The sequence below is a fragment of the Barbus barbus genome, assembly GCF_936440315.1.
Source record: "Barbus barbus genome assembly, chromosome: 8".
Classification (NCBI taxonomy): Eukaryota; Metazoa; Chordata; class Actinopteri; order Cypriniformes; family Cyprinidae; genus Barbus; species Barbus barbus.
The window spans coordinates 10,469,272-10,484,892 of record NC_136736.1 but is presented as its reverse complement, the minus strand read 5'-3'; the positions used below and the strand labels follow the sequence as shown (position 1 = coordinate 10,484,892).

The 15,621-nt window shown below is 38.5% G+C and overlaps 1 protein-coding gene across 3 annotated transcripts in view; it reads left to right on the top strand.

The window, feature by feature from the left end:
• LOC306874087 (teneurin-3) overlaps positions 1-15,621 on the top strand; it is a 238,565-nt gene that overhangs the window by 171,402 nt on the left and 51,542 nt on the right. For all 3 annotated transcript variants that reach the window (XM_079423825.1, XM_079423827.1, XM_079423826.1), the window contains 3 exons: positions 7,738-7,884; positions 9,846-10,062; positions 13,994-14,113. In XM_079423825.1, the coding sequence (XP_079279951.1) occupies positions 7,738-7,884; positions 9,846-10,062; positions 13,994-14,113 (484 nt within the window). The remainder of the gene's footprint in view (positions 1-7,737; positions 7,885-9,845; positions 10,063-13,993; positions 14,114-15,621) is intronic.

The following is a 15,621-nucleotide window of genomic DNA, read 5'->3' as shown; positions in this document are numbered from 1 at the left end:
ATATCCTAATGACAATGATGAGTTAATAATATTCAGAAGAGGATCTATTACTTCTGGAAGCACCTCTTTTAGGAGCTTAGATGGAACAGGGTCTAAAATACAGGTTGTTGGTTTAGATGATATAACAAGTTTATACAATTCTTCATTTCCAATAGAAGAGAATGAGTAGAATTGTTCCTCAGGGGATCTATAGTGCATCTGATGCAATACTGTGGCTGACAGCTGCATGGTTACAATTTTATCTCTAAGAGTTTGGATCTTGGAGGTAAAGTAGTTCATAAAGTCATTACTACTGTGCTGCTGGGTAATGTCTGCACCTGCTGATGTTATATTTTTTGTTAATTTAGCCACTGTATTAATTAAATACTTGGGGTTGTGATTGTTTTCTTCTAAAAGAGACTTAAAGTAAGCAGATCTAGCAGTTTTTAATGCTTTTCTGTAGTATAGGGTACTTTCCCACTAAGCAATACGAAATACCTCTAATTTTGTTTTTCTCCAGCTGCGCTCCATTTTCCGGGCTGCTCTCTTTAGGGCCCGAGTGTGCTCATTATACCATGGTGTTGGACTCTTTTCCTTAATCTTCCTTAAGCGTAAAGGAGCAACCGTATCTAAAGTGCTAGAAAAGTGAGAGTCAGTAGTTTCTGTTACATCAAGTTGTTCTGAGCTATTGGATATGCTGAGGAATTGAGATAAGTGAGGAAGATTATTTATAAAGTAGTCTTTTGTGGTAGAAGTGATGGTTCTACCATATTTGTAAAAAGGAGTTGGCTTTACAGCTTTAGCTATATGGAATATACACAAAACTAGATAATGATCTGAGATATCATCGCTCTGCTGCAATATTTCAACGCCACTGACATCAATTCCATATGACAGTATTAAATCTAGAGTATGATTTCGACAATGAGTAGGTCCTGAAACGTGTTGTTTAACACCAATGGAGTTTAGAATGTCTATAAATGCTGATCCCAACGAATCTCTTTCATTATCAACATGGATATTAAAATCACCAGCAATTAGGACTTTATCTGCAGCCATCACTACCTCAGATAGAAAATCAGCAAATTCTTTAATAAAGTCTGTAAGGTGGCCTGTATACCGTAGCCAGTACAAACATCACAGGGGATTTATCATTAACACTTGTTTCTCTGGATAATGTTATATGAAGCACCATTACTTCGAATTATAACGAATTATACTTGAAAGCCGTCCTCTGAGAAATACTGAAAATATTGCTATAAATTGTGGCAACACCTCCCCCTTTACCTTTTGGACGCTGTTCATGTTTGTAACTAAACTTGGGGGGTAGACTTGTTTAAAGTAATGTAGTCATCTGGTTTTAGCCAGGTTTCTGTCAAATAAAGCACATCTAGTTTATGGTCAGTGATCATATCATTTACAAAAAGTGCTTTTGTAGAAAGGGATCTAATATTCAATAAGCCAAGCTTTATCATTTGTTTATCTGTATTATATCTGTTTTTTATATGTTGAACATCAATTAAATTGTTACTCTTACTTTGGTTTGGATGTTTTCAGTATTTTCTAGTTTGGGGAACAGACACAGTCTCTATAGTTTGATATCTAGGTGATAGAGTCTCTATGTGCTGAGAATTAACTGACTTCTGTGACGTGAGGCGGCTAGCAGACGGTCGGTTTAGCCAGTCTGTCTGCTTCCTGACCTGGGCCCCAGTTAATCAAGTACGAACTCTAAGACTATGTGCCATATTTCTAGAGAGAAGAGCGGCACCACCCCAAGAGGGATGAAGACCATCTCTTTTCAACAGGTCAGGTCTGCCCCAAAAATTCTTCCAATTGTCTATGAAACCTATGTTATTCTGCGGGCACCACTTAGACATCCAGCCATTGAGTGACGACAGTCTGCTATGTATCTCATCACCCCGGTAAGCAGGGAGCGGACCAGAGCATATTACAGTGTCTGATATCGTACTTGCAAGTTCACACACCTTTTTCACATTATATTTAGTGATCTTCAACTGGCGAAGTCGAATATCATTAGCGCCGACGTGAATAACAACTGAATTTACGTTTAGCATTAGCCAGCACTTTTCAATTTGCCAAGATGTCAGGCACTCTGGCTCCTGGTAAACATTGGACTATGGTGGCTGGTGTATCTATTTTCACGTTCCGTACAATAGAATCGCCAATAACTAGAGCACTTTCATCAGGTTTCTCAGTGGGTGCGTCACTGAGTGGGGAGAACCTATTTGATGTTTTGATCGGAACGGAAGAGTGGTGTTTTGACCCACGACTAGGCCACCTCACCCAGTTGCCCTGCTGCACGGGCTCTACCGGAACTGAACAATGTACAGGACTCCCTGAGCTAGTCGCATCCAAAGCAGTATCTACAGCCTTCACATTCTTACTGTCCTCAACTTAAGTTTGGATGCGTGTCTCTAATTCTGAAATCTTCTCTGTCAGCCTAACTATTTCCCTGCATTTATCACATGTGAATCCCTCGTCGTTGACAAAGAGAGATAAACTGTACATGTGACAAACAGTGCAAACAACTATAGCAGGAAAATAAGCTATTACTCACTGTGATTGAAGAATGATTCGCTTATCAATGCTGTTTGATGAACTTGTGAAAAACGGAGCGAGAAAAAAGAAAACAATAATAGGCGCGAATAGAAATGCGAATGGAACCGCAAATGACAAGCTAACCGGCTAACGAATGCTAACGCGCTTTTAAAATGCGAACGACCAAATTAGTTTGATAGATAATACCATAAATATGGTGGGAATTAAGTTATATATTATCACTTTAAACAACAGAGAGTGAAAGTAAGATTGAGATTCAACAGAAAAGCTAAGCTACATGGAGCTACAATCGCAAACCTCTCAGCAGCACGACAGACAGGGACAGACAGAAGCAATCCAATCCAGCAAGGATGGATTAAATTGAACAAAAGATTTATATTTCAAATAAATGCTGTTTTTGTGAACTTTCTATTCATCAAAGAACCTGGAGAAATTGTAGTGCAGTTTCCACAAAAATATTAAACAGCAAAAACTGTTTTTAACATTGATTAACCATTATTAATAATTACACAAATAGTAAATGAGTAGCATAATAGAATAATTTCTGAAGAACCTGATACTGAAGATTGGAGTAATAGTTGCTGAAAATTCACTATTTAAATTATATTTGAAAACATATTAAAATAGAAAACAGTTATTTTAAATTATAATAATAATTCACAATATTACTGTTTTTACACTATTCTTGACCAAAATGCAGCCTTGTTAACCTAAAGAGTTATTTCAATAACAAATTATTCCAAACTTTGGCTGATAGAGTACCTCACATGCAGTCGAAAACAAACAGCTTCCATTTACGCAGTATTAAAGCGCCTGTCCTTCAAAATCCTCCCATTTATTATCACGCACTCACACGTGCGTACAGACAAAGAAATCAATAGCGCACACTAGAGCCGCACAAGCACGCCAACACACAACTACATCATTCTGATCTCCAATGCCCTCAATTCTCCCCTCTCGTCAAACCATGTCAGATAGATGGAGGGTTAAAGCAAAAACACAGCACGCACTGTACATCTACAAATCATTCTCCACGCTTTATCATCTCAATCACTAATTAATGAAACGCCCTTTCACAGCACATTAATCCAGGCAGGCTCTGAAAAGGGAATGGGAATTAGGCACACAGTCTGCCGAATGCTGGTGGTGGCGGAGGTGAGCGCTATCCTGTCATTATGGTGGCAGCAGGTAGAAGGCTGACACATTGCTATCGTTTGATTGGTTCTGGGGGATGGCTTGAGGTGCCCACAAAGTGATTAAAACACATGTTTGGCCCCTATGTCACACTAGCTATACCCACAGCTGTGGGGGCATGTATACCGCCATGTGGCTGTGCAATGCAATTAGGATAATGGAAATTAATATAGGCTCTCTCTCTTTTTCTCTTTGGCGTAATAGTGATTGAACCACGCTGGACGTGATGTATAATTGTTTCCAGATTAATGTCACTTTAATCAGAGCTCTTTGAATGTGCACGTAAATAATGAAGCATTGATGTCCATAAAGGGATGATTGCCTTTTTTTCCTTCTCCTCCGTCTCTCCTTCACTTACTCTCTCTCTATATCTCCCCTCAGGACCATCAATGTAAATGCACAAAAGTTTGTTGTAATTAGCCAGTAATTGGCTGCCCTCACTGGCAAGTTTCCAGTTTGGAGCATGCGTTAGCTTGTGTTTTCATAACCCGCTGTGTATTCTGGAGTAGATCCGCAGCTCAGTCTTCTACAACTGTCTAAGTTCTGGATCTCCCAGACATAACAGCGAGTATGTGGAAACGAGACACCGAGGAATTTAATCAGTACGCTCTCACACACACACATACACACACACGCGCAAAACCTCTTAATAAGTCTCAACCACACATACTAGTCTTCCATTCACATGTAAGAGTACCTTCCTTAAGAACATAATCCATCTAATGAAGCCTCGGCATAACAGCAATGTTATGCTTGCATTAAAAGGTGACCATTTTTTTAGGATGATTTGATCTGACTTAGCATATGTAATGTTATGACACGCCACACAGGCTTTCTCCCAAAGCCTTGTCAGAAATAATTTCATTTAGCCAGAGGAAGGAGATGATTGCTCAAGTACACACATGCTGATGATTCAGAGCTTATCCATACAGTATTCCACCAACACACACACACACACAGATACACTTTTTTTTCCCTCACTCGGGGCCATATAATATTTCACTCACATACTGAGGGACTCAAGGATAATAGACCTGATGTGATGACAATGTGAAACGTGAAATAGCAAACATACAGCAGGATTCCTGGACCACATGTCAATCATCAGGATGCAATTTCCAATTAGTATGTGAGGCCCCCTTTTCTAACGGTACTGTAAATCCCATGATGCCCATGTTATTTACTTTATGAATTATGAGTGATAGTGTTGCACATTTGAGAAGCGATTTAGAGGAGCGCTCAGTGAATACTGAACAGGAAGAGTGAGTCATTTTCAACTGGTGTTGTTTTTCATTTTATTCCGTAAATGGTGTCGCAGAGGTTTGTGCGGGGTACCAGTGGGCTTTGAGAGCCATAGAAGTCTATGCCAAGGCTGCTCGGTGGATGTGTTTTTGCTTTATTTACTCCAGTGTTTGTGTGTTTGGTGTTAGATTTACTTTGAAACAATTTTCACTCAGGAATTTCCAGTAAATTTCACAAATGATTTCAAAGAAACGGCACATTGAATTAAACATGAACTTTTGAAGGAGAAAGGCTGAAACAGTTTTTGTTTGTTTCTTTGTTTTTGAGCTCCAATAATCTTTTATTTTATTTACAGCTTCGAACAATAATTTTTCACATATTTCTTTAGGAAAACAGAAGTTTTTAAATTTCTACTCATTTTTAATGTCTGTACAGTGAAGAAAGATGCTTTTTTTTTTAAAACCAGCAGTGCTAAAAGGCTCTTAGTTTCTGAATGCTTGTTTCAGGTTGACTGTCTTTTCACACCTTTTTTAACATCCTCTTTCTCCTCCTTTTTTCTTCTTCTTCTTCTTCTTCTTTTTGCTCCCTGTAAAGCTCACCCGGAGACGTATGTCCAAGGTACTGTGTCTTTTCTTCTTCTTCTCTCTCTCATTCTCTCTCCCTTGAGCTCTTGTGTCCCGGATTGAGATCTTTATGACATTTTTATGGCGCATTAATAACCTCTTCTCTCTCTCTCTCCTCTGTGTCTGCTATTATTGTGATTCTTCATTGGCTTCTTTTTTTTTTGGACTGTCAGAAATCCAATCCAATGTTCTCAGCGCTCTCCTTGGCTAATGTTCCAACTTCTGCAGATCCATCCCCCCACCCCAACTAAATCACCACAGCTCCACATCTGCCCAGTTTAGCATCTCTTCCGTGTCCCAGAGTCGCACTCGAGTTCATTTTTAAAACAATAGGAACCTGCAAGCAAATGACGATCAGCCATGATTATTTTATAATGAACTACGAGCTGGCGGTGTAAATGGAGATCAAGAGAAGAGATACTAGCAGATTCTTGTTTACTGTTACTGAGGTGTTTTTGGAAATGATTTCACAGGGCTAAATCAGTGCTAAGCCAAGTGTGATTCCAGACTCACAAACTGGCATATGGTGCATCAGACCGCCAAGAACGCTCACAAGGCTTTTTTTTTTAAACATTAAGATGTTTCTTAAAGTCTTACGGGGTTACTTTGATACTTTTACTCCAAACCTCAATATGTTAGCTCGGAACATGTTTCTCGCTTGTTTTGATCGTGTATTATCACATTCCATGTTGCTTTTTCTTTTAATTTTCTCACTCATGCAATACTAAACAGACATGGCACATAGCATTTCTCGGTATGGTATTTATTCATGCGTTGAGTAACAATATACACACCGTGGCAATCCTCCAGACGGAGTCGGCCAAAGTCGAAACAGCTCCCACTCTTCTTTCAACATCTCGCCTTCCTCCTTCTCAAAGCCCCTCTTTCCTTTTCTCCTCTGTATGGTCATTTGCTTATTTACTCTCTCTTTCCCTTCTGTGTTTTTGTGTTCTGAATCGTCCTTCACTTGGACTCAAGTGCTCAGATTTTTTTTGTTCATTTTCTTTCCCGAATTTTCCTCCCTCCCGATCCCATAATAGGAGAGAGGATAGGATTTAAAGGTAATGCATACCAAATCCCCAGGGAGACTGTCACAAGCAATCACTCCGCTGTCTCTCTGTCTTTCTTTCTTTCCTTCCTTTCCCCTCCTTCAATTTTTTGTCTTGAAGCACGATGTCAGCGTGTCTATGTTCTAGTCTCCTCGCTGTATTTATTGTTGTCTTTAATATCTGCCAAATTCATCATTGTTTGTCTTGAACAAGCCACACACACACACACACACACACACACAAAATTACTGACATGCACTCACACACAAAACACACCTGTGGTCCTTAAGTTTTGTTTGGGAATCCTGTGGGTCCTGTCTCCATGCATCCCGCAGCCTGACCCCTGGTGTTTGTTAGCCTAGCTTCTCTCACAATCCTCCCCTTCCCTCCCCCTGGCCTCTCTCGCTTTCCTCTGATTCCGTCCGGCGGAATGTGACCTGGGCAGAAAGTATAGCGCTGGAAGCACACACTCTCTCGCCAGCTCAGACGTCCACCCTATACTTTATGCCACTGGGATTCTCTGTGTGCCGTAGCTTCACATGGATGCTGGTTTATTATTCCTTCACCCTCTTCCTTTGATCTCTGCTTCTAAATTAAATTTTCTTTCTTTTAAATAATTTTCTTTATGTAAATTTTTATGGGTTCTCATTTGGATTCCTGTCGGTTATTTTTCCTTTTGGGTCTCACCTTGATTTCCTCACAAATTTCTGCCATCCCTTTTGAATTGATTGGTTGTGTAGAGAGAGCATCCGTTACATCCATGTGAATCTACAGCCTCTGTGCATCTCACTAGGCCTGTTTGAAGTCCAGCGTCAGTCTGTGTTCACCTTTAAACCTTTACTTTCATTCACAACGATCTCAGTGTATCTCTGTTTGGGTTACCATTTGTGTTTCACAAGTCGAAGACACACTGTGGCCACATATGATGAGTTTTAATGACAACAGAACAACTTACAGAGAGAATATGGTCACATAAATATAAAAACACACACATACTTAACTTAGTCTCAAACACATTTGAACACGCATACGTCCGTACTAGTGTATGACGGCTCTGTCTGTCTCCGCAGAGGGATGCCCAGGTCTGTGCAACAGTAATGGACGCTGCACGCTGGATCAGAACGGCTGGCATTGTGTCTGCCAACCAGGCTGGAGAGGGGCCGGCTGTGACGTTGCCATGGAGACTCTCTGCGCAGACGGCAAGGACAATGAAGGAGGTGAGGTCACCGGTGACTGGACGGATGAGCGTTATAAAATTTAAATGGGATGCATCACACATTTATGCATATGAAAAATTTTATGTAAATATCAGATAAGTATTTGTCAATGATAATCAGGTCGAGGATATAACCCTGGTGGAAATGATAAAATGTGCATATTTAAATGTTTATGAAACAACTGACATTGTAATTTCTTCTCCCTCGATAAAAGTCATGATAAAGTTTTCAGGCAGGTTTTAAACACCAAACTCAAACCAGTCTTATTATGGCCATTCTGAATTTAAAAAAAATGGTGTGGTGCCTCTTCACTGAGAAAAAATGATGTGGAAACAATTACAAAGAAATGGCATGTAAAACATTAAATTAAAATAAAATTTTTAAGTAGAAAAACTGAGATGTATTAAATGCAGTTTCTTGTAAAACGCTCCAATAATCTGTTTTACTTAAAAAAAAAAAAAAAAAAAAAAAATCTTTTTTTAAAGTCCACTTGTACAGAAAAGTTAAGCATATCTTGATTTCTAAGAGTCACTCTGTTTTTCACTGTGATATCCCATAGACTTCAGCCCATCAGAATATAGCACACCAAGATGTGACCCTAAGACCAAAGACAAGTAAATCTCAAAACTAGAGGTTAACTTAGAGTCTGGAGGTTACACTTCTTGTCTTGACAGACATCAGGGGAGACCGACCTATGAATAACAGAGCATCTTTCTTTGCTTACTTTTAACAAAAATGACAGGCCTGCTCAAGGGGCGAGCGGCTGTAAATCCTTCTCCACAGATCCTGCATTCAGGGCGTGTATGTTTGGATACAGAACTTTTTGGTACATGTATGGTTCCATGCACGCTTGAGGTCTGGTATGAGGTTTGGTCCACACAAAAATGTCTAGAAATCTTCTCCACTGAGGTGAATGCATAAACCTTTAAACACCGCGCAATTCTGAAGTATTTGAGGAGATTATTTTTCTAGTTGGAGATAATGCGGTCTGTAAGATCATAAATCTTAAGGATTTACAGTCCTCTGGAAGCCTGACAAGAGGCTTTGAAGTTTTTCCAAAGCGGAAAGAAAAATATACAGTAAGGTTATGATATATTCTCAGTCGTACAGTTATCGTGCCAGGTATTGCAGATTTGAATTTGGCTTCCTTTGACTAGAGTTACTGTAAAAAGATGAGAACATAAAGGTCTTTATATAAACAAACATAAAAAATTAATACATTTCTCCTTAAATGCATATACATGTCCAGATCCCATTGCGTGACCTCTGTTTTGTGTGACCTGAGCAAGCTATGTTAACAGATTCTGTGCTCTCTGGAGAATTTTTTTCATGTGCTTGTTGACTTTGGCCATAGTGGACCGGATTAAAAGCAGTGTGAGAGTTACGAGAGGTCCAGATCTCACATGAAGTTGCATGGTGCATTTGGCAGGGGGTGCCGGGACACTCGTAAGGCAAAACAAACAGTGAGACACTCTGTCTCTATCTCACCAGAGCAGTGTCAGCTCAGGGTGCAGTAAAAAGAATTGGTCTCATACTGATTAGCGCAACAAAAGCGCGTCTTTCCATGTGTGTGTGTTTGCACATGTGTTCTTTTACAACTCCCCTGTGACGGTATGCCAGATGTACACAGGGCTTTTTATAAACTAGCTGAGACGGATGGCAAAGGTTTATGGCACTTACCTGCGGGAGATCAGATCGCATTTCCACACAAAGCATTAACCAGGTATTTACTGATAGAGGAGAGAGAGATAATATTGGCAGTGTAAAAGAAGCAAGAGAGGATATTGCAGTCATGTCTTTGACCCTAAAGGTGACAGAACAAATGGGTGGATGGTGTATGAAGCATAGACAAAAAAAGGTTTTACTTCTCTTACACTATCAGTAGTGAGCTAGGACACAGGATATACTATAAGACTTTTTAACACATAGCACCTCATATTTTTTATGTGCATTGTGTGCAGATGGCCTGGTGGACTGTATGGATCCGGACTGCTGCCTGCAGAGCTCGTGTCAGACTCAGCCCTTCTGCCGCGGCTCTCCTGACCCCATCGACATCATCAGCCAGAACCAACCCGCAAGCCCACAGCAAGCCGCCCAGTCATTTTATCAGCAAATCAGCTTCCTCATTGGCCCAGAGAGCACTCATGTCATTAACGGAGACAACCCCTTTAACAGAAGGTAGGACTGTGTGATGTGTGTTTGCTGCAATGAGCAAATTAAACCTCAACTAGTGAGGAGTGTATCAGTGCTTAACAATAACGATGCCCCAGAGGCCCAGGTTTTATCAGGCAAGTGATGAACTTCATCTTACATTGATCATGTAAACATATTTAATACCAGTCCACTGGGTTTTTTGTGATGTATTGAATGTTATTGTGCAGAGTTCAAAAAGTCAATGAAGTAATCCATCTAGATGACAGATTACAAGAATCATTGTGATTCTTCTTAGATCAGTTGGAATAAAAGAAGATTATAAACAAATCAGCATGGTTCACACCATATGCCATATCATTTCCAGAAAAAAAATTATATAGCTGTCCAAATAGGAGGGTTTTTTAGATATTAATTTTTTTTTATATATTTTTTTATATTTTCAAAAATATATATTTATAAAATCATATTTGTTTAATTAAAAACATTTCATTTAATTAACTAAATTAAGTTTAAGAAAAATGTAAAAAAAAAAAAAAAAACAGTATTTACCATATTTGTGGTGAGGCCAGTGGAAAATTACTGGCATAGCTAAACCTTAAAAAATAATCACAAAATACTGAGGAGCAGCACTTGTTCATGACAGCTTGTGATGTAAATTTTATTGATTGCACATGTCTAATTATTTCATTAATTACAATTGATTGGCTGACCTGATGTCAGATGATATAGATGGAATAGTCTCGTTTTGTTATAATCCTTCAGTTTCTGCTTTCCAGAGACCATATTACCACCATAAAAACATTTTTTAAATGACTCCCCACAACTGCTCCTAACAGCCCTCTTAAAGACTTCATACATTTGCCATGGAAACAGATGTGCTGACAAAACCTCATAAGAACTATGTGACCCAGGTTACAGAGAGAAAGATTTTCTGAAGTTGCATTAAAGTGTAATTTACAAATTATGTGCCTCGATTTGCATTGTGTATGTGAGAGCACCATAACGGTTATTGGAAAGAGATGTTAGATCTGATAATAGCCCGCTTGAATAAGCAGTGCTATTAATTATGTTGTCACATCCAGAGCATGGGTTTTTCTGAAGCATCTTTTCTCTGTTTGCTTGAATGAATATAATCATTTCTTAGTTGTCATGGTCAGCTGCTTTCATGGCTCCGTTTTACCTTGCTCATTCCTTTTGCTCTGTCAATTAAGCACCTGTTGCTATTTCAAGTCCCTCTTTGTTTTTTGTGCTTTTAACCTAATTTCCTTTGTATTGTGTCAGTGAGTGAGTAAACTAATATGGAAACCTGGAATTAACCACAAATGCTCAGTCACGTTTCAATTTGACTGATACGTGATAATAATGCAATAACGATCAGTTTGTTTATCTCTTCCCCAGCCTTCTATGCATAACTCAATGCACATGTTCTGTTAAGATGGAAATAACATTGAAGTTAGCTCGATTACTCTCAAAAATTGCTTGGCAACTGTGATTCGGTCATGACAGATAACACGATTAGCTACAACAAAGAGTTTAATAGGCCCAATGCCGGTGCCCCATATGTGAGAACATTAAACCTTTAAGTACCTCTGTGGCAAGATAAAGACTGATCTGATAAAGGGAGGTGTAGACTAATGTGATTTAAAAAGAAAATGCACAAACCCACGCGGGGCACATCTGCACAGAATATCGGTCATTTTGGCTGGAGAGCTTGTTTGGCAGTCATTGAATGTAACGCAAACCATGTGTACTAGACTCCCTCATCCTCCCAGCTCATGATAAAATAGAATAATCGCTCGCTAAATAATATAAATGTTTTAAGTAAACATTACAGGCTCTGGTTTTTGTATTCATTGTAAAGTTCAGTTTGATTTGTAGGTTTTTCTCCTGGACAAAAAACGACAAATGGTGATAAAAGGACATGGAACAGATATATATTTTGACTGACTGAAGATATGCCGATATATTGTGAATCCGGTTATATTTATCTCCACATTCTGCCTTCTGGCTCAAACAGGTTTCAAAGAAAATTCCGCTAAGAAACAGTTGCTGTTTGTGTGTTTCCTTAGGGTAACTACCTATTGATTCGCAGCATAAACATTGTAAAACAACACGCCACTGGAGCAAAAGTGCCAGCTCCTCAATTTTCCAGAATTAAGTATCTGTCACATACCCTGTATATCCCAGCAGCCTCTCTCCAGATGTTTCTTCTATGTCATCTTCAGCCGTCCGTTCACTTGAACGCCTAGCTCAGCAAACCCCTGCCTGTGTACATGAAAATGTCTTGTTTTCATTTTGTTACATGCATCCCAGCACTAAGGGACCTTTTAAGCAGATTAAGCTTCTGCGTGGTGCATGTTGGCAAAATGGAAGGTGTTTTAAGCAGCGAGGTTTGGATGGAAAACAACTGGAGCATTGAGAGGGTCATCGGTCCGGAGAAGAGCGGACAAGATCATCTGTGTGATCCCTTTAAGAATGAAGTGAATAACCTTGGGCACCTTGGTAGATGTCCACCTGGATCCAGCCATAATCCTTGTGATGGCAACATCATGAAGGTTATTCTTAGAGAGAGGAAAAGGCAGAAAGGGAAAGCTGTCATGGGCTGTGTATGATCTCAAAACATAGGTTGTGAAATTGGTTGTGTATTTGAAATATATTAAATTACTGTTTTTTCAGTTTAGTTTAATTAATGAGTACATTACAGTATTTTTACAGTATCTATTGTTTTTTTAGTGTTGTTTAGAGTAGTACACATTTGTTTTTTGTTTTTTTCATTTTTAGTTAACAAAAAATAGTTTTTTACTTCTTGCTTTTATCTTCATAACAGTTTGAGTAAGCAATATTAACCTTGGTTTTGAGTCCTCTCAGAGCATGTGGAAGACATGCAAAGCGAGTAGCGAGTGTGACGTGCAAACGAGACAGAAATACAACGCTGAGGAGGGTGAATTACAGCATGCTTTTAGGACACTCAGGCTGTGGCAACTAACACTGGACACTATTGTTTTATTATCTCTCACAAAGCAAATGGGATTTCTGAGTTACGGTCACATCATGAGAAACGGCAGCTTATTTATGGAATGTATTCCTGTGTCTGTGACCCTAGGGTCATTTCCACACTTCCTTTATCCCAGCTCCAAGTGAGGGGTGACGCCATACTTTGATTCACTGCTGCACTGCTGATTAGGCCCCAAGAAAAACAGCAATGACCTGAAAAAAATCAGCCAATAATTAGAGCAAGGTGTCCTCAACAAGGAAGTCACTTTCTGCCCAAAACAACCCAAGCTTTAATTCTTTTGGTGGCTTTGTTATTTTCTTAGAACTGTTAGTTGATTTAAAAAAAAATAAAAAATTAATTGAATTAGCCTTGCCAATTAATATTAAATTAATTGAAATTGATTTTATACATGAATATTTGCTGAATATTTGCATATATTTTTAATATATGAATATATCATGTAACCCCTTTGTTCAGTTCAGTTCTGTTGCACCCTTTGGTTTGTTTTTGTTTGTTTTTTGTGGTGTGCGATTTGAAAGAGAAACGCTTATTTAAAAAATGTAATTGACAATGCAGGATTTCTAAGTATTTTAGCTATTTATTCCCCTGTGGGAAAGTTACAGTTCTTCAAACAAAAGCTTTGCCCACATCGATCCTTATGAAGCTCCACGGAAGAGAATCTGCCTTGGGAATTGAGGACATAAGAATCCCACTGGAGCCTTTAGGGGACTGAATTATGACTGTCTATAGAGATGGGGGCACAAGTGTCACATAAATAAGCATAGAGTGCGTGTGTATGTGTGTGCGTGCATTTGTGAGAGAGACAGACTTTGTGTGCTTTCTAGTTATTTACAGTGGATTAGACATTTTAAAGCTTAGGGAATCCATGTTCAGTCATGCTGTAAATCATATTAATAGTGTGTGTGGGTTTCTTACCAACCATGCGTGTTTGTTTTGCAGCCTGGTGTCCATTATCAGAGGGCAGGTGCTCACTGCAGATGGTACGCCCCTGATTGGAGTCAACGTGTCCTTTGTGCACTACCCAGACCACGGATTCACCATCACACGGCAGGATGGCATGTAGGTTGAAAACATAAGCAGACACACATCCTATATACACTTCCATAGTGTTCCTGTCCTTGAATGACTGAATGTCATAATACAGCACAGAGTACAGATGGCACCAAAACCATCTGTTTAGTTATGTTTAGTACTTATGCATAAAACATACCTAAATGTGTGAAAACTTTGATTGAATACACAACCTCTTATGGCTCCACAACAGTTTGTGTGTGCATGCATGTGTTTTATACCGTGCTGTTTTATCTACCAAGATCATCTCATGAAAATGGCAGGCATTGCTTCAGGAAGCAGTGCTTTAGCAAACGGCCTGTTTAAAATTGGATTTACAAGGGTGGAATCAATCAGCCAATGGGCCGCACTCTCCCATACTGTTAAACCAATCCCAGTGTTATTAAGAAGCAGCAGCACCGCAATCATGAAGGCCTCACAACTGTAACCAGCAAACTCTTTAGGCAGACATCTTTGTTCAAGGAGAGTGGACTGTTAGGACCTGCCATCATATACTGTCATGTGTCAGTGCTAAATGGCTGAAAGGCAGCAATCAAGCAGAGAGGAAATGAAGTAAGGTTTGCCATTTAATTGAATTCAGTGTAATTAAAGATAGAATCACTGAAAAGGTGTTTTTGGTGCAGCTGGTGGTCTGAATGGGGTCATTTCAAGTCTTTAAAGAATAGCTGAATGAAAAATGAAAATTCTGTCATTATTAACTCACCAGCATGTCGGTCCTAACTGGTATGACTTACTTTCTTCTGTGGCACACAAAAGGTATCATTGGCGTCAGACGTGATGCAAAACATCTAAAGGTGCCATATTTGATTTGAGCATTACATTTGTAGTGCAGTCTTAAATTTCGATTCTGTTTATCACAAAAATCTATGATAGCTTCAGAAGATTTTAAATGCAGCTCACAAGACTGTTGTTTTAACGTCATTTATATTTTATTATTATAGTTATTTTTTAAATGTGCTTTTTTATATAATTTTCCATGTTTTCTATATATATATAGAGGGTCTTCTTATTGATAATTTGATCTAATATTTGTGAAATAATAACACAATTTATATATATATATATATATATATATATATATATATATATATATCTATATAAAGTGTAAACTAATCATCAGTTGTAAATGTTTTACAAACTTTATGGTTTCCAGTCGTGTGTGCGTAAATATATATATATATATTCACAAACAACCTGTAACCTGGAAGGTTTGTAAAACATTTACAACTGATGAGTAGTTTACACTTTAGATTAGGGGATGCAGAAAGCTCTGTAAATGATTTATAATGTTTATTGAGATAATAGTACAATGTTGACATTTCAATGATTTATAAGTGATTAATAATATATAAACTAGTAACTATTAACCATTAAGGATGTGTTTAATTATTTCATGATGCTATTTATAAAGATAACTTATGACAGATTTATAAATCGTTAGCATATTACTTAATCATTTTTGAATGTATAGTTATGTTTTGTAAATGATTAGTTCA